General features: G+C 42.0%; 1 protein-coding gene across 5 annotated transcripts in view; it reads left to right on the top strand.

The window, feature by feature from the left end:
- NRXN3 (neurexin 3) overlaps positions 1 to 21,547 on the top strand; it is a 1,693,693-nt gene that overhangs the window by 429,489 nt on the left and 1,242,657 nt on the right. For 4 of the 5 annotated variants that reach the window (XM_062181845.1, XM_062181844.1, XM_062181847.1 and 1 more), the window contains 2 exons: positions 7,726 to 8,027; positions 13,809 to 13,970. In XM_062181845.1, coding sequence (XP_062037829.1) covers positions 7,726 to 8,027; positions 13,809 to 13,970 — 464 coding nt within the window. Of the gene's footprint in view, positions 1 to 7,725; positions 8,028 to 13,808; positions 13,971 to 21,547 lie in introns of those variants that run through there. The other variant, XM_062181848.1, reaches the window with a different exon arrangement.

Below are 21,547 nucleotides of genomic sequence, written 5' to 3'. Positions count from 1 at the left end.
TCTCATTTTTTAGATTAGGAAAGAGTTGGGGGAGTTGAAAAAGCTAAGGCTTGACAGACTTATTTAATTTAAGAAGCTCCAGCAGCTGATTGTCACATCTAGGTCTGTCCAATTCAAGGCCTTAATTCTAACGTTCCATGCCACCAAGTTTGAAGCCCAGCTACACAGGGCACCCCATTCATGGGGGTCCATGTCAGGACTTAGCAGACATCCAACATTTTTGAGCTTTACTGTTTCTCTTCTATAAACTATCAGCTAATTATTGCAGTTCACAGGGTTGCAGTGGAAGTTGCAATTTACAGGATTGCATTGAGCGCACCATCTAGTGTACAGTAGGCACTGTGAATCTTAATTCCTTAAATGAATCAACCAAAATTTGGCTTTTGTTACAATGCAACTGAGAGCAATGCAGTCTTCGAGATGCCATTAGCTTTCTAGTGATTCCAGTGAAGCGTGGTTTTCCAGGCCATTCTTTTGTGGACTGAGGCAGCTTCCCTCGCCAGGAAGCTGGCTGTTTATTTTCCAAGTGACAACTTGATTTACTATTTTCCTTCTCATCACTTTCAAGAAGCATCTGCGGGCTTGTGAGTGACCCAGGCAGCGTGGAGAAGTCCATTAATTTCCCTGCTGCATTTTTCCTATAGAGAGTCTGAGGATAAGGGCTAGGAATGGCCTCCGGAGGTCGGATTTCCTAGGTGCTTTCTTTTGTAGCGTAGGATCGCTCAAAGCTACACAATTTCCTGTCTGCTGGTACTCTCTGCTTTTAAAATACCTGTGTGATGGGATATGGCAGGTAAAGGATTCTGTTGCTTGTCCTTAGGGGGATGGCTCTGCAGTTGGATCTCTCCTAATGCTTTGTTTGACCATAAAACACACTGAAAAGAGGATGGGAGTGAGAACCAAGAGTGCAGTCACTTGTGCAGTCTTTGGTCTTTGAAACTCAACCAGTGTGTGCCCTCCCTCCCCCCAGTTCTAGCTGGAAATGTTGTTAGGTGATGTGCATTGTTATTCACTCTTACAATAGGATGTCTACTTTCCCCTCATTTTTGCAAATATGATCATCTCACAGCCTAATTGACAACTTGAGTGACTGCCCACACCTCCTAAGAGTTCCATGATTTTGCATGGGAAGGAAACAGTGTTGTACGAGAACCAACTCACACTTGCCTTGCCTTGTTCTTTTGCCAGAAAAGTACCCAACTTGCTGTTTTAGCTCAAGGAACCTTTCAGAATTGAGTGGATATGAAGTTCTGCTCCCACCTTGCCCGCTTTCCCTCCCCAGGTCTTGAACTGAGAACAGCTGTAATTTGTTCTGCAGTTGTATAGTTCCATGTCTTGGGCTCGCTGCTTCTTTTGATATCATCGTGGTTTTTTTTCCTGAGGACTAGTGGCCAGAAGGATTGGGTGATCTGCCAGTTCACAGTCCAAGAACTCATAACTTGTCACTGCAGCTGCTCTGGCTCATGAAGCATGATGTGACCTGGAGTTCAAGGAGGCTGGGAAATGAGTCAGCAGGCCAGCCCCAGGACCACAGACCATCCATCTGTCTGGAAGAGAGGCAGCAGGAGTGTGCCTTGTTCACTCCTGGTAGGCTAGGCTAGAATCAGCATCCAGAGTTGTCTTTGTATCAGCTTAGAATACAGTACTGAACAGGTGCATGAGGCCAATTTAAAGGACAAAGAATATGATGATGAGAACAATTTCTTCTCTGAGGCCCATCATCAGTAAGGGGGCTTTCACTTTCTTTCTGGAACATAGCAGGTTCTCTGTTCAGGGTCACTGGTTATAGCCACTCTAAAGGGGTCAGCATTTTAATAGGCTTTTCCAAGTGCCTAACAATTCCATTTCTAAGGCTCTCCGATGGAGGTGAAGAGCATGAGCATCTCAGTTTGGCTTTTAAAAACCTAGTCCTGGAGAATTTAAAGGAAGAATCAGCCTACTCCTCTGCTTTCCTGATTGGGGCCCTGCCTGGGGGGATTACCTGTTGTCAGTGGCTTTGCCATTCCATAGGTTGAACTTCATGCAGCAACAGAATGTCAGATATAGGGTTCTAGGCACCTGTTCTAAGAGTGCCAGTTTTTGGTAAGGTGGAGGTATGGTATACAGCAAAGGTAATGGGATGGAAATGAGAAACTATTGTTCTCAAACTGGCACTTCCTAGTGCCTTGAGCAACCTGTCTAAACTCTATGTGACCTCCCTTCCTCACAATGGAGCAGTTACAGCAAACTGACCTCACAGAGTGATGAGGGACTTCAAATAATGGTTGAGAAAGCAATTAGAAATACATGATACATCTGAAAAACTGTGAACATCTGCTTGCCAATGACCCTGGAGTTCTTTTTTAAAAAATTTATTTGACAAGTAGACAGAGAGAGAGAGAGAGAGGACAGAGAGAAAGGTCTTCCTTCCGTTGGTTCACTCCCCAAATGGCCGGCACTGCGCCAATCTGAAGCCAGGAGCCAGGTGCTTCCTCCTGGTCTCCCATGCAGGTGCAGTGCCCAAGCACTTGGGCCATCCTCCACTGCCTTCCCAGGCCACAGCAGAGAGCTGGTCTGGAAGAGGAGCAACCAGGACTAGAACCTGGCGCCCACATGGGATGCTGGCGCCGCAGGCAGAGGATCAACCAAGTGAGCCACAGGGCCAGCCCTGGAGTCCTTCTTTATCCATTAATTTCTGACATGTTCTTGTTTTGATGCCTTCTTGCCTCATGCTGGGTCTTTTTCCCTTGTTGTTGTTGTTTTTGTTTGTTTGTTTTTTGTCTCAGGACAAACTTTGGTTTTCCATGATTGCTCTTGGGTCTTGGGCATCCAAACTTTGGCCTCCTCCTATGATCTCTGGTTTGCTCATCTGTCTGTATCTCAGTTCCTTAGTTTATTTCTGCCCGGAACCTTTGCTTCTGCTCATCTCCAGAAAATGCAAACCTCACTCTAGAATTTCATGGCTCTCCTGGCTGAACTAGTCTGAGGAAACATGTAGAAAAGGTGTTAAATTTCCTTGTAAAAGATTGTAAATCTTTAAAAAGGACAGGTTGGACTCCTCCATCCTTAATGAAACTATGAAATGGTAGACTTCAGAATAAAGTCCAATTTTTTAAATCTCAAAGCCTAGTTGAGGTTCTTAAGAAACCAGACCGTTAGAAAGCACAGGCCCACACTTTTTAGACTGTACTGTATGTCAGTGTCACCTGAGTATTTTAATATGCTTTGCAATTTCTCAAAGAAATCAAATTATTAGTATTTAAAGCACTGGTTGGGTATTTTCTGGAGTAGAACAAAGAGGGTAAAACAGAATTGAGTAATTGCTTGTTAATGCTATGTATAGATTGGTACCTTGATTGGCAAGCCGTTTGAAAGATCAGTACTCTACATATCTCATACAAACTGCTTTAAAATCTTGAGTTGCACGTAACTGGATTGCATCTAATGTTTAATCAATTGGACACTTACAAATAATGGATAAATGATTTGTTGTCACACAGAGTTGAGCTCTGCTTTTCGTGCGATGAGAATAACATTTTTATTTTAACACTCATGGCCAGTGATTGTAAACTTTGGGGTGATATAATTTCCATGGATCTAAATAGTCCATTAGTTCTGTCTGTGCCTGCTCTTCCCCAAGCTGGAGCTTGATGCTAAGCTGCTGTGTACTGTGTTACATAATCCTCTGCATTGGTTCTCTCCACCTGTTTAGCTTGAATACATACAAGGTAATTGCTTTGTCTTTTCAGCCTCATACTCCATGTAAATTCCAAGGCTAGCAAACAGATCTGGGGCACTGCTAGGTTTTTCTAATGGAGAACTCAGAAAATGGAATGGGCTTAGAAATGTAAATTTGTCACAACTGGGTTTTCTCCTTTTTACTTATGTTCACCCTGAAGATGATAAGAATGTGCTTGGGTCTCAGCTCCTGGAAGGAAATTAAGATAGGCTGGGGTCTAAGGAACAAAATAATGTCAATTGTGAGAGTGTGCAAAAGGATAATTTCTTCAAGGTCTTTCTTGTCTCTTTTGTAGCCCTTTGTTTGCTGTTGCCATGCCCTACTAGGGTTGTTGCTCCCCACAGCAGTCAAGGGGAAAGTATACTATGAATTAAAAATGAAAAAGTACTTTCTTTACCTAAAATATGGTTTAGAGATGAGCTTTCAATTGTCTGTTGATGGACAACTGCTGCAAGGAGACATTCATGCAGTTGGGCTGTTGTTGCTGTTGGTAACCTCACTGGTCCAGAGAAGAGGTAAACTGAGAAAATTCATCTCTGAGTGAAGAGATTGGGAAGGTTGTGAACTCTTGTAGTAGTTTTCATTAGATGCTTGCAAAAGAAGGCACTTAGCGCCATACAATCTTGCTTGGTATTTTTGCATGGAGATTAGCATATATGTGCATGCGATTTACATAGGCGTTTTCTTTCTCACATTGGTATGTATTTATTTATTTATTTATTTATTTTTGACAGGCAGAGTGGATAGTGAGAGAGAGAGAGAGAAAGGTCTTCCTTTTGCCGTTGGTTCACCCTCCAATGGCCGCTGCAGCCGGCGCATCTCGGTGATCCGAAGCCAGGAGCCAGGTGCTTCTCCTGGGCTCCCATGCGGGTGCAGGGCCCAAGGACTTGGGCCATCCTCCACTGCCTTCCCGGGCCATAGCAGAGAGCTGGCCTGGAAGAGGGGCAACCGGGATAGAATCCGGCGCCCCGACCGGGACTAGAACCCAGTGTGCCGGTGCCGCAAGGCGGAGGATTAGCCTGTTAAGCCACGGCGCCAGCCTCTCACATTGGTTTTACTTATTATTTATTTATTGTGACATTCTCTTCTCTACACTGATGTTGCCCCTCAGCCTGGCCCCTTCCCACCCACACTTTGGCTTCCCACATTAAAACAAGTTCCTTTGTTTTTAATCTACGCAGATTCCTTAGGAGAGAGGTGTGCATTGGTGATTTATACAGAGTGGAGGATATTGTTTTTTTTTTTTAGACAGGCAGTTAGACAGTGAGAGAGAGAGAGAAAGGTTTTCCTTTTTCCATTGGTTCACCCCACAAATGGGCACTACGGTTGGTGTGCGGCAGCCGGCCTGTTGCGTGCCAATCCGAAGCCAGGAGCCAGGTACTTCCTCCTGGTCTCCCATGGGGTGCAGGGGCCCAAGCACTTGGGCCATCCTCCACTGCCTTCCTGGGCCACAGCAGAGAGCTGGTCTGGAAGAGGAGCAACCAGGACAGAATCCGGCGCCCCAACCAGAACTAGAACCCTGGGGTGCCGACTCCTCAGGCGGAGGATAAGCTAAGTGAGCTGCGGCGCCGGCCTGGAATGGCTTTTAAGTCAGTGCATGGTCCCCTGGAATCTTTCATGGTCTTTGAGAAGTAGAAGACGAACATCTAGTTTCCAGAGTTGACAGGCAAAAAGTAACTGATACTTAGGGAAAAGTCTATCATAGCTCTAAAATTTATTATTTTGACAAATTCCTTGCTCTAATTATGTAAAAAATATTAAGCACCACATAGTACATTAAATAATATCCTGGTACCTTGCTGTTTTGTCTCAAGGTTTTTCCCCCTTTGAAGGGTTCTCAGTGATTAATTTAAGCTTCTCTATAGATACTACTTGTCTTGCTCATTTATCTCAGTTCATTGGGCACACAGGTGGAGGTAAAATGTTTATGGAAGAACACCCATTTGTATACCATGTGTCAGGCCAAGGACATGTGAAATAGTTGTCTCTGTGCACATCCACATTTCCAGGAAAAGGGCCTATTGGGATAACTGCATTTGATTTGTCATCATCTGCTCTAGATCAGGGTCACCTCCAGGTCTCTTGTCCAGTTGCATTTTACCAGTGCCATTTCTTCCAAAATGAGAGGACAGATCATGACAATAGACAGGGTGCTGGGGATTGGATAAAATCTACTTCAAATATGCAGACAGTGTTGAATTTCTGCTTTGTGATTTTTTTTTAAGCTATCTTTGGTAAAATGCATTTGGCATGAGTTCTGTGCTGGTGATCCTTGTTAGTTACCAATGTGTAGATGTTTGGGACATGCAAGAGAAACTTTAATCTCTTTAACTCCGTGAACTATGAAGTTGAGGTTCATGCTTTAATAAGCTCAAAGGCCATGATTAATTTAGGAAAATGTAGTGGGTGTTCTTCCATCCACATTAAAAGAATGTCTCTTCTATGGCTTTGACCACATGATAAGAAAATATTTATTATTTTACTTCGATAACTTACCTAGGGCTGCAATGGTTGATAGGGAACTGAGTGGATGTGGACTTGGCTTTGGTTAACAGTCATGAAGTGTGGTTCTGACAAGGAAAATCCAAGTTTTCTCAACTTCATTTTGTAGCTCCTCTGCGCTTTGTCTAGAGGGAAACTGCTTATATAAACTTATGTTGTTGCCAATTCCCTCCCATTAATGAGCTTTTGATTGCTTTTGGTCACTTTTGACCAACCCTCATACAAAGTAGGCCATCCTGAGTGAGGCTGTTGGCAATAAGACAAATGGAAATCTGAAGACCATGTGTCCAAATTATAAATCCAGTCTACAAATGATTAACTATAACATAGCCTGCACTCTTAGCTTCAACAAATATACCTTTGTAACAAACAAAAAAAATCTAGGTTCAAGTTTAGAATTTTGATTTCCTTTGACTTTTGCTTTGGGAAGTGAAAGAGCAAGGAGAACCAGCCACCTCGTAGTCCAGAGCGGGTGGCCTGCCTTTCCTTTCCCACCTTTGACTCTGTGCTGTGTCGCAGGGGTGTGATCTAAATGTGTGTGGCTGCCCCAGCCCATGTGGCCAAGCACTGCCCATACCTCTACAAACAGTGCTCCATTGATTCCATTCAAAGTTTGGCATCTGGACCCTGCAACTTGACTTTTCCTCAAAAAGATGGATCCAGGGAAGAGGCCTGGACAGCCAGGCTTGGGGTTAGGAAAATACAGGGTCTCAGTGTCTATGATATGATCTTTAAGGAGAGTCTGGGCTCCAGTGGAACACCAGCTTGGTCCTGTGAACTCGTAGTCTCTGCAAAGAGGAATGTGGCCATAGTATGGCCATATGTGGCTGTACTCTAATACAGTAGATCTCTGGAGCAGTGGTTCCTTTTGCTCAAGTCCAAGCATGGATTGCTGTCTTCTCAAAGCATATCCCCGAATTCCTTTCTGTTCCCCTTTTTATGACCTGCTTGATCACCATAGGTCCAACTTCCTACATAATAATCCAGCCACATTCCACTGCTGGGCTCAGGACTCTACCATAGAAACCAAAGTTAGGTGGGTTACTAATGATTAGAAATCAGAGCCAAATCTTTTGGGGCAACTGGTCTTTAGTTATTGGTCAATAAAATATACCAGGAGCTAAGGAGTTCTTTTCAGAACAGTTAATTATCCATTCTAGACCGGCTCTTCTACAAGCATTTAAAAGCCATCACTGAAGCAAAAACAATGTAAGCCTCACTTGACCGTTTTGCATGAAATTTGCTTTTAGGCTGGGGAAATTGAGAGGGAAGGCAGCCAGCTCTCTTGCACCACCTCGTGTGGACACAGTTTCTCAGCAGTTCCTAGTTCTGCTAGTTTCCCTGGTATTTAGATATAAGCCTCCTGAAAGAACTGGATGTAGTGCTGGGATTGTATCTTTGCAAGGGCAGGGGCATTGTCCTCAGGGCATGTTCTCATTGATATATGTGTAGACTGAATTTGAAGGTCAAGTGTTGATGGTTTCCTGCTTTTTCTTTTCTCATAGCTCGGGAGGAGAATGTGGCCACTTTCCGAGGTTCAGAATACCTGTGCTACGACCTGTCTCAGAACCCGATCCAGAGCAGCAGTGATGAGATCACTCTCTCCTTTAAGACCTGGCAGCGTAACGGGCTCATCCTGCACACGGGCAAGTCGGCTGACTATGTCAACCTGGCTCTGAAGGATGGTGCAGTCTCCTTGGTCATTAACCTGGGCTCCGGGGCCTTTGAGGCCATTGTGGAGCCAGTAAACGGAAAGTTCAACGACAACGCCTGGCATGATGTCAAAGTGACACGCAACCTCCGGCAGGTAATGGCTGAGGGGAGAGAGTGCGAGAGAGGCTCGGCTGAGGGGAGTTGGGCAGGAAGGTTTTGAAGCAGGTGTCCGGTGAGATGGAGAGGGGTAGAGAAAAGGGTTTGCATATATCAAAGTCTAACTTTCTCCCAGTCTTTTCAATTTCACAAGGAAATTTATTAAAATATGTTTCTCCTCATACTTCAATTCTCCATTTGTGCTTGCTATTTAAGGAAAACATTCCGTTGTGTAGATAATAAAAATTGTAAGTGCTCCCATCCCTTTTATTCTGCTTTCCGTTTATCATTTTCTTAATTACATTTGAATCTTATCACATTATTGTTAAATTCAATTAGGGAACAGCATTTTGTTTCTGTAGCTTGATAGATTTTTTCAGTCTTTGAAAATACATTTTTCTTTTTAATTAAGTTAGTCATTGCTGCGATGCCATAATTTTAATTCTCGCCAGAAAATCTGCTTTTTTCTCTTCTTTTGATTTAGTACCCCCACAAACTTACTTACTTACTTATTTATTTCTCCTGTTGTTATGTTAACCTCTAGCCTTGGAATTGATTAGCTGGGATCTTTCTGAATTCCTCTGTTTCTCTGTTCCCTGATGCGGTGGCCCCACCTTATTGCCCCTGTCTCTACCTCCGAGACTCTTCCGTTGACTGGGAGGCCTGGAAAGTGGAAGGACCCAAATAAAAAAGCCAGCTTTGGAGCAGCCTTTGCCGGTTCTGACCATGTTCAAGGACTCTCATCGCTGGTCGGTTCCAAGCAGGCAACTCCGTCAGGTGACAACACTTTCAGAAAGCCTTAGCCAAGTGAAGTTGTTTGCGATTCCATCACGGATAATGACAATGACAACAGTCATAGCACCTTATCACTCCCACCAGTAGGAGTGCTAGACTCCTAGCCCATGCCGAGGCCACCTTTTCCATGTCACTGTTTGAACTCTTTTGCTTCCCTTTTCTACTTGTGCGTTTGCCATGTTGTGTAGCAGTCATCCTTTATTAATCAGAAAACACCGTGCAAGCTTCTGGCAAAGGCTTACCACATTTTGTTTTGCAACATGCTTGGATCAGTGCCTTTGTCTGTAAACATTTAAGTGTAAAAAATGACCGATGTTTGCATATGTTTTCTGTTTGACTAAAGTATGACTCATTAGTAATGCTGAACAAGTGGCATAGACTGGCACACACTGGAAAAATCCAGTAGTCAGAACGCCTATTTCCATATTCCAATATGTCAGGGAAGCCACATGGTTGGGAGGTTCCATTCTACCTGGGGGGGAGTTGCCATGTGATGTCAGTCATCTCAACACACGTGGAGTCAACCTTTTGGAATCACTGTTCCATGTTCAATCTTTAAGGCCAAAGAGTCCTACTGCTGATAGTATCTCTCATTATTCCCCCCGTACTTCTCCAGAAGAGAACTTCTCAACTGTCCAGAGAACGCACATCAAAGTTCCATTTGCTAACAAAGAAGGGCTTGATAAATGTGAGCTGTAGAAGCTAAAACAAAGCCGAAATATGACCTTTCCTCAGCTTTGATTGACAAGTACAAAATAAATACCTGTTAGGCTTTACTTAGTGGACAGGAGACTTGTCCTGTGCCAGGGAGCAGCGTCAGATCATGATTCTCACCAACTTGTTGTCTCTCTCACCTCCCACGTATTTCCTAGCCACTTTAGAATGTTTCCAATTTGCCTGAGAAAGGCTTGCTTTTGTTTCTACTGAAAACACTTGTCAGAAATAGTATCTGGCCCCAGTTAAGTCATTTCAATTAGAGAGGAAAACCAAACTGTCATTCAAACATGGGTTGTGCTGGTTTAGTGGTAGTCTCTAGAGGGAAGCCACCCTGAGAGATTTCTGCCCACTGTTCTAAGGCTCAGCTCCTCTCGGCGCCCTTGGACCAGGCCTCGACCTTTCTACAGCACTGTTTCTGTTTGCGAAATGGTGATTACAATCCTCCCCAGCCGTGTGCGCTGTCTAAATATGCAAAGCACCTTATGCTGCAGTAGGATTATGAGCTCATCCATGGTCTGAGTGCTAGACGCGCTGTGACGTGCGTGTGATTTACACACTGAGCATCCTCTCTTGAAGGTGACTGAGTCTCCCTGGCACCAAGGATACAACCCGGTGCAGTTCTCTTGCTAGACGAGGCGATAGAGGCCTGGCGGCACTGGGATCATTTTTGGCAGGAGGAGTATAAATCTCACCTGGGAAAGTACACGTAGAACACAACTTCATTGAGATCCTAACTCGGGTTTTCATGCAAACCTAATTTGTTGAAAGGGAGGTAAATCTCTGAAAAGCAGTCGATTTTGCACCTGCAATATTTTCAGTGCTCAATAATCCAAGGTTATTATTTTTCCCATGAAAAGCCATGTATAGCAATCTTTTTGCATTCCCCAAGATACAAGATATATTGGTAAGGGTAGGAGGCCCCTATCAGATTTCAATTAAACTTCAAATCATTTCATAAATATCTTTATATAAAATTTTAACAAATATTCTCATATTTTTTTACTTTTGGCAGCCTCTTACACATTTATTGGTGATGTTGATGGTGTCTGTTGGCCAAACATCACCTGAAGAAAGTTTACCTGGAGTTTCATTACCAAATGGACAAGAACTTTCCTCATTTCTTCCTTCATGGTCATCATTTTATGGCTTTGCCTTTAAGTCAAGACAGGGCCACAGGCTGGTTTTTTACTGGAACTTTCCATGGGAGAAAGGAATGTGGACTGTGTTCCAAAACCTACCTAGCATTAGGGATGGCTCTGGTGGAGGGCCAGTGTGGGAGTGTGTGGAGGAAGGAGATGGTTGTCCACTGCTTGCCTCAGACTGAGGTCATTCTTTCCTCTTTGTACCACTTTTGTTAAACCAGTCACATCATCTGGGGTCGGCCAACCTTCCAGCCTCCCAGGTTAGGGTGTTTTGGCAGTTTAGTGTCTGAAAACAGCAAAGAGAAAACTAATTGTTGGCCTTCTCTCCCTACTTAATTCTCCCTACTTTCCATATGAGAATTGCTTAAAAACCTTAAAAGGCATTGTTTAAGAACAGCATCAGGAAGACTTAAACATGAAACATTCTGGCAAAAAAAAAATTAGTAGCCTCCTGGGATAACAATGACTTCAATTTCTTTGGTGCATTCCAATGACACAGTTATTCTAAACTAAGAGGAAAGAAAGAAGATATTGCTTCCCACCAGCCCCAGCTGCACAAATTCACAAAAATCAAGGGGACTGTGGATCTTCAAATGGACCCAGGACATACTACACAATGCACTCCTATGCTAGCTTTGATCTGTACGTGTGTGAAGTTCTTTTCGTTCTAGGAGAAAATCATCATCGTCCATCCATGTAGTCAGAAGTGAAAAAAAAAAAATCCCCAACATATTGGTATTTCTCTGTTTATCTACATGTGGATTGACAAACTGGGGAGGGGGGTCTTTTCTTTCAGAGCAGGTGGGATTTGTATGTATTAAGAGGGCGGGAAGGGAACGTGGGCAGTGTTCATTCAGAAGAGCCCTTGGGAAGTAAGTATGGTGTTAATTCCACCTGGGATGAGGTCTGATCTGAGTGGTTGGAAGAAGGGGGGCATTACGAGGGCATGGTGGAGCAGAGGTCCTTCCCTGGCTGTGCCCAGGGTGGCAAGGTTTTCCATAGAGTCCTGGTCTCATTGTCTACCCCCACCTTCTCTTTCTGTGTTTGGGTGCCTTTTTTTTGAAAAACTAACACAAGATCATTCATGCAATGTGTCATTTTACTAACCGACTAATGTACTAACACCCTAACGACTCATCTTTGTTTTTGGTTTTTTTAATTAACAATCGTTCTGTTCACAATTTTTAATTTCCTTTCTTCCCCCTTCTCCGCAAAGCACTCAGGCATCGGACACGCTATGGTAAACAAACTACATTGTCTGGTAGATATCATTCTTATTGTCTCTTTTTTTGGGTTTGCCGTGTGTTGCCACCCTTTTCCTCCCCAAATCCCCCTGTTTATCCTTTTATACTTATCTCTTCTTCTTTTTCCATTTTTGTTGAATTAAATGCAAGCCTTTATTTTTCATTTAAAATTAAATTTTAAAAAAGACGGAAGGGGACGCACCCATCCTGAAAATGGTATTTTGGATCCAGTTTGGTGGGGATGGTTTCCTTTTCTCCAGTTTCCAATTTTTTCCCTAATTTGTTTTTTTTTACAGAAATCTTTTTAAAAGAAATTTTTCCCATTTAGTTAAATTTGTTTTGCTTGGTTTTCTTATTTTGCACCTTCCAAGAGACAGATGAGGGACGACAGATTTATAGCAAGGATTTCTTCTCTCAGTGCCTTCCTCTCCCCTCGCTCTTGCCCCTGTCTTCCCTCTCCTTCCTGCTCCTGTAATGCCCCTTTCTCTTTTCCTTTTGTGTGGCCACAGCTGCCACAGGTGATCTGGGGAGGAAGCAGCTCTCCTTCCTCCTCTCTTCCTTTCCCTTCTTTTACTTTTCTCCCCCATTTGGTCCAAGAGAGCTCCTCCAGTTGTGTTCTCCATCTCACCTCTGCATGGCATGTTCCTGTCTTGTGGACTCCCCATTGCCTCAGCATTTCCTCGCTCACCTCTTCATGACTAACAACTTCCCCACCATCAACCCGACTCCACCTTCTTCTCTGCCCCAACTCTTCTTCGTTCTCCTCCCATCCTTCATATAGTTGGGGTTGGGTTTGGACTTTTTCTTTTCTTTTTTCTTCTGTTTTTCTTTTCCTTTTTTCCCCCTTTTTTATAATGAGGGAGGTGGTAGGTAGGGGAAAGCTTACCTGGTAGTTGTGAGGTTTTTTATTTTTTATCATTTCCATCTGTTCTTTAGTTTGTATAACGCATGCCAGTGTGAAGTGGATTTTGATTCTTTCTGTTCTTTCTCCTCACCTTTTCCTACTCCCATACTTTTGTTCTTCTGCCTTCCCTCTTAGCTTCAGATAATTTTCGCATGAGTGTGTCAGTGTGTGGTGTGTGCACGCTTTGAGGTGCCATCTTTCTCTCTGCTCTCTATCCTGTTTATGGATGTTGGGGTGTGTGGGTGCTATTTCTTCCCTGTGGGCATTATTATTATTATTATTATCATGCCTCATTATTACTTTCTTTATTTCGAGTTGCCTTTTTGGTTGGGGTCATTTCTTCTTTTGGTGGTGGTGATGGCAGTCATGGGAGGGTAGGGGTTGGTGTCCTTGGGGTTCCATGGCATGTGTCATCCATAACACATCAGAACTGAGAACCTTCTCCTTCCCTCCCCGAATGCATGTTTGTCAGTGTGGTGTGAGCCAAAAAAGAAACAAATAAAAAAGAAAAGAAAAAAGGAATAAACCATCAACAACCAAAGACCAACCCCTAACAAACCCCATCATCCAATGTCTCCCTTGCTGTTTCTCATTACCATCATGAATAACAATCATCTAAGAAAAAAACAATCATGTTAGCAGTGAGCTGAGACAAGTGATATCGTCTGAGGATGGTTCCATTTTCTAGCCTGACTAAGTCAAGAGTGCAATGGATGGAATAAGGTGCTCAGCTTGGCCTTTCTAACCAAACTCTCCCATGAGTCTACAGGGGGATACTGGAGACTTGGGGCTTAGGGAGGCAGACCAGAAAATGGAACTTGGCTGCACATATCCAAATCAAACCAAATTAGAAAGAGTATACCTCAACAAAATCTTAATGAAGTGACATCACAAGCAGGGGAAACCACTGGATTTTGATAGGATGGTAAGGTCATTGCTGGGATTTTTTTTCTTTTGTCCCTATGTCGCTCTACCAGGTAACAATATCTGTGGATGGCATTCTCACCACGACGGGCTACACGCAAGAGGACTACACCATGCTGGGCTCAGATGACTTCTTCTATGTGGGAGGAAGCCCAAGTACCGCTGACTTGCCCGGCTCTCCCGTCAGCAACAACTTCATGGGCTGCCTTAAAGAGGTAAAGTTCACATGGCTCCGTTTATTCTATGGAGGGGAGATTTCAGAACAGATGAGATGCTGAGATGGATGGCTGCATCCGTCCTCTAGTCTAGCCCATGAGGTGACAGGTGGTAGCAGGAAGGACGCTGGACTTGGAATCAGATGTGCTTCATTTTGGTCCAGGCTTAAGCTGGTTGGTGTATCACTTAGGGGCTCTGTGTCTCTGTTTCCTCCTCTAATAGAGACTTTTATCTCACAGGTATCTACTCTTTATACATTAAATACAATAAAGAAAAAAGCCTTTGAAATGTGTAAATCCTGGATGCTGTGCTTTTGACTTTAGCTAGTAGGGAAGCTCTAGCTAAAAGTGGTTCAATTTGTGGGTGTGTAGCTTGTCTAAAATATAACGTATGTATTATTTTGCCTATGTCAAGCCCAGTATTCCCAAGAGTCTCATTATTTGAGATGAGGGAAAATTCTCAGAATATAACATTAAGGCTCAGAAGATTGGTTTTCTTTCTTTCTTTCTTTCCTTCCCTGAAAGCCTTTAGTTGTAGCTGTAAGAAAGCAGTGAGGCTTTGCCATTACTCATTTATTACTATTGTAGCTGATGTGTTGAGAGCAAGGGGGGCTTCAGTCAAGTGTAAGTTCAATCTCTAAGGTCAATTGTTGAGGCAAAAAGAATCAGTCTTGATTTGGTAGAGTTCTTTCAGAATACTGTGTCATCAGAGAAATACACTGTACATTTTGCTTAATCTAAGCTAAGCTTGATTGCCTAAGATATCTATACCACTTCCCCGGGGAAATTCCTTGAGAAGCTAACAGTGTTCCTTCTGTAGATAAAAATTCCTTGTGACATCCTATGAGCCTCCTCCCAGGGCGTATGTTTTATTCTTATTATAGTTATTTGAAATTTGTGGAACATCAGTTATATAGATGATGGTATTGCACAGCCATTCATTCCTGTCACTGGATGGTGAACCACGTCAAGAAAGGAATTGCAGCTGTTATGCTAGACTCATAGTAGGTCTGTAATAAGTATTTGTTGAATGGGTCACTTTATCAGACAATCACTGGGTACATTTTTATGTGCTGTTTCTAAAGGTGGCAGCTCTTTGCAAGCAATGGTCTCTCTGCTCAAAGACCTTTTAATCTAGGAAGAGAGATGAGATCAGTAAATGAATAATTACAGTATCTTACACCATGTGTTCAGTGCCAGAGACTGAATGCTCTGATTGAATAGAGGAAGCAGATCAATTTTAGGTGGGAGTCAGTTTTAGAGAAGTGACATTTCAGATGGGCTTTGTTGCAATAAACCATGTGTGAATTGAGAGGCAGGGGTGACAGGAAGGGCACGACAAAAGAGGGAAAATCCAGTCCTGTTGTTTCATGCTGCTTCATATTGTTCTTAGTCTTAAGGACAAATTCAGAGGAGAATTCAAAGTTCTTCCTCTTCTGTACTGGATGTTGCCTCTGCTTCTGCTGGCTTCAGGGATTGCACTGTTAGTTTTGAAGGAATTTTGTCAACGAGAGCACCTCTTCCCTGGGAAATACTCCTATTTGAGTAGATTAAAGGCATAAACTATCCAATGTCTAAGGAATCCTGAAAGCTTCATAAGAACTGTTAAGTCATGGGATGGAATTGTACTCTCATCAGACAGATTGCGCTGTTCTCCTTGCCAAGGGTGTGATGAGGCACGGGATGCCCCAGAGCACTCATCCATTTTTGTGGTGTGGTGACTCTGAGTGTGGAATTTCTCTTGGATTGGATTTAGGGGTGGTCTTTATCACTTTTTTACCTAAAATTATATTGAATCATTTTTCAGTTACATGTTTTCAGACAGTGGAGCAACTTCCCATACATCTTTTATCTGTTAATCTAGAAGGATACCCCTGAAAATTTTGAACTAAGACTTATAAAACAGGAAGATTTCTCTATAGGCTTTGTCAATGTGAACTTGAATTAAGTAAATCACACACACACACACACACACGCACGCACCTACAAAGATGTACATATATACTATAACACCCAAGTAGAAAACTTATGTCAGAAATTGTACTTGGAGTGGGCATTTGAGTTAGTAGTGGAGAAGCTCTTTGGGATACCCACCTTCCATTCAGGATGCCTACATTCCAGTCCCAGCTCTGCTTCCAATCCTAACTCTCTATTAATGTGTACCCTGAGAGGCAGTAGGTGATGATTCAAGTGGTTGGGTCTTTGTCACTCACAAAGGAGCCCTGGATCAAGTTCTGGACCCTGGCTTCAGCCTGGCCTAGCCCTGGCTGTTTGGGCATTTGGGGAGTAAATCAATGGATGAAAGATGTCTGTTTCTCTTTCTGTCTCTCTGTCCTTCAAATACAATTTTTAAAAAGACAAATGTCAGTTAATAGCTTAAAAATTAAAAGCAGTTTTGAAGATAATAGTGGAAAAAACTATAATTGATGATAATACACTATACCCATAATCTTAGCTCATAGCACAAATCTGCCTTTCAATGCAGACCAAATTAGAAAGAGGAAAGTCTAAAACATGAGAAAAGTAGTAGGCAAATGAGCACTTTATTGTCTCTACCCCACTCTGCTTTTCATTTATGTGGGTCTTCACAAGTTGATGGAACATGCTCATTATTAAAAAGCTGTGAATGTTCACTGTGCACTTGCTCCTCATGTGGGATCTCTGTCCTTAATGTGCTGTACATTGTGATTTAATGCTATAACTAGTACTCAAACAGTATGTTTCACTTTGTGTTTCTAAGTGGGTGCAAACTATTGAAATCTTTACTTAATATATACTAAATAGATCTTCTGTATATAAAGAGAAAAAAAAGCTGTTAATGTATTTAAAAACTGTTGCACAGAAATAAACTTTTTAAATTTACATTTTATTCATACAAAGAGGACAGATTTAATGTAAATCATTTATATAATTCTAAGAATATGATACTTCTCTTCCGCTCTCCCTTATGCCCTCCCTCCCTTTGTTCCCCTCCTTGATTTCTTTTTAAATTTTTTGAAATAACATTTCTAATTCACTTTATAGTCAAAGGCTTGATGCTCCACTAAATAGAGTTCAAAAAGTACAAATTAGTAGGATCACTGTTCAGCAGGAATATAGACAAGGGCTGTAAACAATAATTAAATCCAAAGATGTCAATTTCACTCATATACTTCAAATGTTTTGTATACTCTGTATATTAACTACCATGAATCAGAGTAAACATGTGATATTTGTGCTTTTAATTCCATAATTCCATGAAGTCTCCCTTCATACAGCTTGACTCAGAGGTTTCTCCATTTACAAGTTCTTTGAACAGATAGCTTTCAGAGTAGTATGGCCCTGGCTTATTCTTTCCTTTTAGTGATTACAATTCACTTTTCTATGAGAAGATGTGGGAAATTCTTCTCTTGTTCTTGGCATTTGTCTTCAAGAACTTGATAAACAGGAAGAACTTGCAGCTATGTTGGAATTTAGCTCCTTGCAAATCCCAATTATGCATTTCAGCTATTTAACCTTAAAACAGTTCCGTCAGTGTTTCACAACTCCTTCTTTTCTTCTTTACCTTTCATTTGACTTTTCTTCTGTCTTTTCTTAGCATCTGTAGGTCTAAGTTACCGTTAGCTGACCTGGGTGCTCCTATGCACGTTTTCTTCAGACCGGGACATGAAGAAGGGACTGGCAGATTTCTATTACAGATCATTGATACTTCATCACGTGTGGCACTAAATAGATTTTATCTTGGAACTATGGTTCTTTATTCTTAAAGTCTTTGTTCTGGCTCTGCTATGGAGTTAAAGCCAATTTTACCTGTGCACACGTCTCTTAACTTGATGGCACTGTAAAAGCCAAAATCAAGGGTGTCCTAATTATTATAAGATATGTGGTTCCATACACACCCTCACCATCAGTATGAGAGTCCCGGCCACTTCAATATATCCACGTCAGCATCTTGTTTCTCTTCATGTTTTCACATTTTAATGTTTAGCTTACTTTTGATCTTGTTGTATCCTCAACTCCCAGAATAGTTCTTAGCACCTGGTGGATTCTCTATAACTATTTACTGAATGAAACCACACATTTGTAAATTCGTAAGTGTCTTTCTTAGAGAAATGCTCTCAGGCATTGTTGACCACTGGACTATCCTGGGATCACCTGACAATAGTTGAATTTTTCAAGAATCCCCAGTTAGTGATATGAGAGAAATATTATATGAGAATGGATTGGAACCCTGTCTGGTAAGAATAGGACAGAAAAGGTTTTGAGGTAAAAGTGCTATTATAAAAAAAATTCTAGGTTTAAAACCTGAAAAGCTGCTGAGGAATGCTAACTTTATCACTGGGCGTATGGTTTGGTGTTCAGTCTGAGTTTCCTAACTCAGAGCACAGACTGCTAAGACCTCTGTAGTGTTCTTCTAAGAGCAAATGAAATGATGAACTTAAGCCTAATGGCATTATACAATAATGATGTTTTTCTATAATAGTTATTATTAAGGATTATGTAATATGTCTTATAAAAATGAGTTATGAATATAAATGCAAGTGAATATGTGTTGGCAGATGCATATTAGCAAATCACTGTCAGGGAAAACAATATTCTGGGGTTTGTCCTACTCAAATTCTCTCTAAAACAAAGGCAAGCAATCCTGCCCACCTGTATTCATTACATTGCTGGTTGCCTTCAGTCATTGGTTTGGTGCTGTCACGTTCCCTTTATTTAACTGTGAGCACCATGAGGACATAGGCTTTATCTGTTCACATGTTTCCCCAGTAACTAGAACAACCCCTGATATAAAACAAGTCCAGAAGTGTGTCTGGAATAGGTAAGTGAATGGCTGAGATAACCTCAGAGCTGTCGAAGTGTTGGAGTTGAGATCAACAGTGTCTTAGTTCAGGGCGCTATACAAAGCAATATAGACTGGGTGGTCTATGAACAACAGACCCGTGCTTCTCACAGCTCTGGAGGCTGGAAATCTACAATCATGGTCAGATTCTTGTGAAGGCCTCTTCCAGTTAGCACACTGCTATGTCCTTCTTGTATGTCCCAAGGTTAACAAGAATGGCAGGGAATGCTTTGCAGTGCTTTTCTGAAGGGCACTAATCTCACTCATGAGGGCTCCACCTTAATGACCTAAGTAATCCCACCAGCCCCGCTTCCAAGTACCATTGCATTGAGGTTAGGATTTCAACATGGAGTCTTTGCTGGATCGTGAATACTCATCCCACAAATACTGGGACACAGCAACATGCCTAGGGTGAGCTAAGATGCAAAGATGGTTCAGAAATACTTCTTGTTTTAGAAACCTCATACTTAGGGAGAGAGATACAAACACACTTTCAATAAAAGGCAGTTAATGCGCAGAATGAGACATTCTTAGTTGTAGTGGTGCCACTACAAAGAAGGACTTAATATATCCTGGACTTCAGGAATGGCTCCATGGAGGAGAGTGTTCAAGGTGAGGCTTGAAAATGCTTGGAAGGGAACATGGAAGAAGGGGAAGTGGTGCTGTAGGATGATGGGGCAGTGTGAACAAGGGATGGTGGCAAGGTAACTCACAGAGTGAAGGAGGATCTTATACACAGGTTGATAATTTCAAGACATACAATGAAAGATTAGGAGTTTTGGAAATTTTAGGTAGGGACAAATTCACAGAGAGCTTTATTTTATACTACACCCTTGGACTTTATTCTCTAGGTACTGGGGAGCCTTTGAAGGATCTTAAGCAGTGGGATGACACTTGTCAGATTGGTATCTTATCCTTAAGGCCTTAATTCCCTAAAGACTGAACTTAGTCTGTCTATTACTTCCACGTGAAGTATGTTTTTGCTATGAGTGATTGAGGAGCAGGGATAGACAGCATGATCCATCAGTGTCAGCACTGGGCCAAGGGAATGTCTCTTTGAATCTTAAAGTTTCTATGAAAATCTCTTCCTTCTCATGCCCTTTGAGTTTTCAGCAACCTCCCCCTCCATGATGTACGTTTCTCCCTTGAGTTGTTGCTGTTAGATGAAGTGGAGCAAAGTGAGCCCAAGTCTAAGTTGCACAGGTAATGACTCTACCAGATTCGTCTGGGCCAGAGGCTTATTCCAGCCCATTACAAATAACCTCTTATGGGTTGGATCTTTACAATGTTTGATTTGGTTTTTCCTACACCATCCTGCTTTTTCCTGAATCTGTGATTTCTCCCCTAGTGTGTTGGTACCTCCATTTGCTTATGGAGAAGCCCTAGTGCTGTCTGAGACCTCTGGGACAGACTAAACTATCTGGTCCTTCTTTTATGCTGTCTCTGATAGGACAGAGGGAAAGCAGGAGCTTTAGGAAAAGGGAACACATATTTAAAGGAAAAAGAATTGGGTTGCAGATCATAGTGCGCATTGCATCCCACATCCCTTTGTGCTGATTAGCCATTTACAACCCAATGGGCTTTGCAGCCAGAGATAGTCTTGGAACAGATGATTAATGGTTTAATCTGTAATAACTTCACATTTTATAGAACCCTGATAGGAGTCCACATCTGGTGAGCCAAGCTATTTAAGGCTGTGTTAATTCTGTTAATTGTTATACGTTTGTTCAAATTGCTGGCACCTGCGGGCTTTGGGATAATGTGTTTGTTGTTGCTTTTTTTCCCTTAATATACTCGTTTTATCTTACCCTGTCTCACTGTCTTTTGCTGCTGTCTCTTATGCTATCAGTAAATTTCTCTCTCTCTCTCTCTCTCTCTCTCTCTCTTTTTTTGCATCGTCCTCTTGCTTCTTCACACACTTTCCTACCCTTCCTCTCTGACCCTCGTCTGCATTGCACTCCCCTTCTCCCATTCTGATTCTTTATTTCTAAGCTCTTGTTTTGATATTCTTTCTTATTTCTCAGATAGTGATAAACACTTCTATCCACATACAAGCAAATTTAGGTCATGACAAATGAAACTAAAAATTCCCTTTCACTCTAATGTTAAGAATTTAAGGTTAGCAAGGACCAGGTGAGGGTTCAGAGTCAGCATAGGAGGTAAGAAGGAGGTGGACTTTTAAAGTGTGAGACATGGGTTCAGGTCCTTCCTGGTTCATTCTTTGCCAGATGCCTAATTTTTATCAAGTCACTTGACAGCTGTGAGACTGTTTTTCATCTGCAAAGAGAGGTAGCAATACTTCAAACATTTTTATGTAGGGGGCAAATAATATTTGAATGTGGAAATGCTTTATAAAATATGAAACACTATACCAAATTTCATGTAGTTATTATTTATGCATTATATTATTTATTAATGGAAACAAAATCAATTAGTTCTGGCCAAGGAAGTTTTCATTAATCTTTGCTGTTGGTGCTATTAAGAAACTTCAGAAGTTAGAAGAGTCCAATGTGGATTAATAAAAAGACTTACTTAAAGGGGACCTAGCTGCCAAGTCTGGTTCTAATGTGAATTAGAAAACTCTACAATCTCTTTGGATATCCATGTCCTGACTATAAGATGATGATGGTGATCCATGCCAAGCAAGAGGAACAATGTTGTAGAGACCTCCTTGCAAAGTATTGTAGAAGTACAAACAGTTGTCTGTTAGATTTTGATAGCAACATAGGTTTTGTTATCACCTGTTAGAAAGATG

Source organism: Lepus europaeus, chromosome 22 (genome assembly GCF_033115175.1).
Source record: "Lepus europaeus isolate LE1 chromosome 22, mLepTim1.pri, whole genome shotgun sequence".
Lineage (NCBI taxonomy): Eukaryota > Metazoa > Chordata > Mammalia > Lagomorpha > Leporidae > Lepus > Lepus europaeus.
The sequence above is the reverse complement of the archived record's forward strand: the minus strand, read 5'-3'. Positions and strand labels throughout refer to the sequence as shown.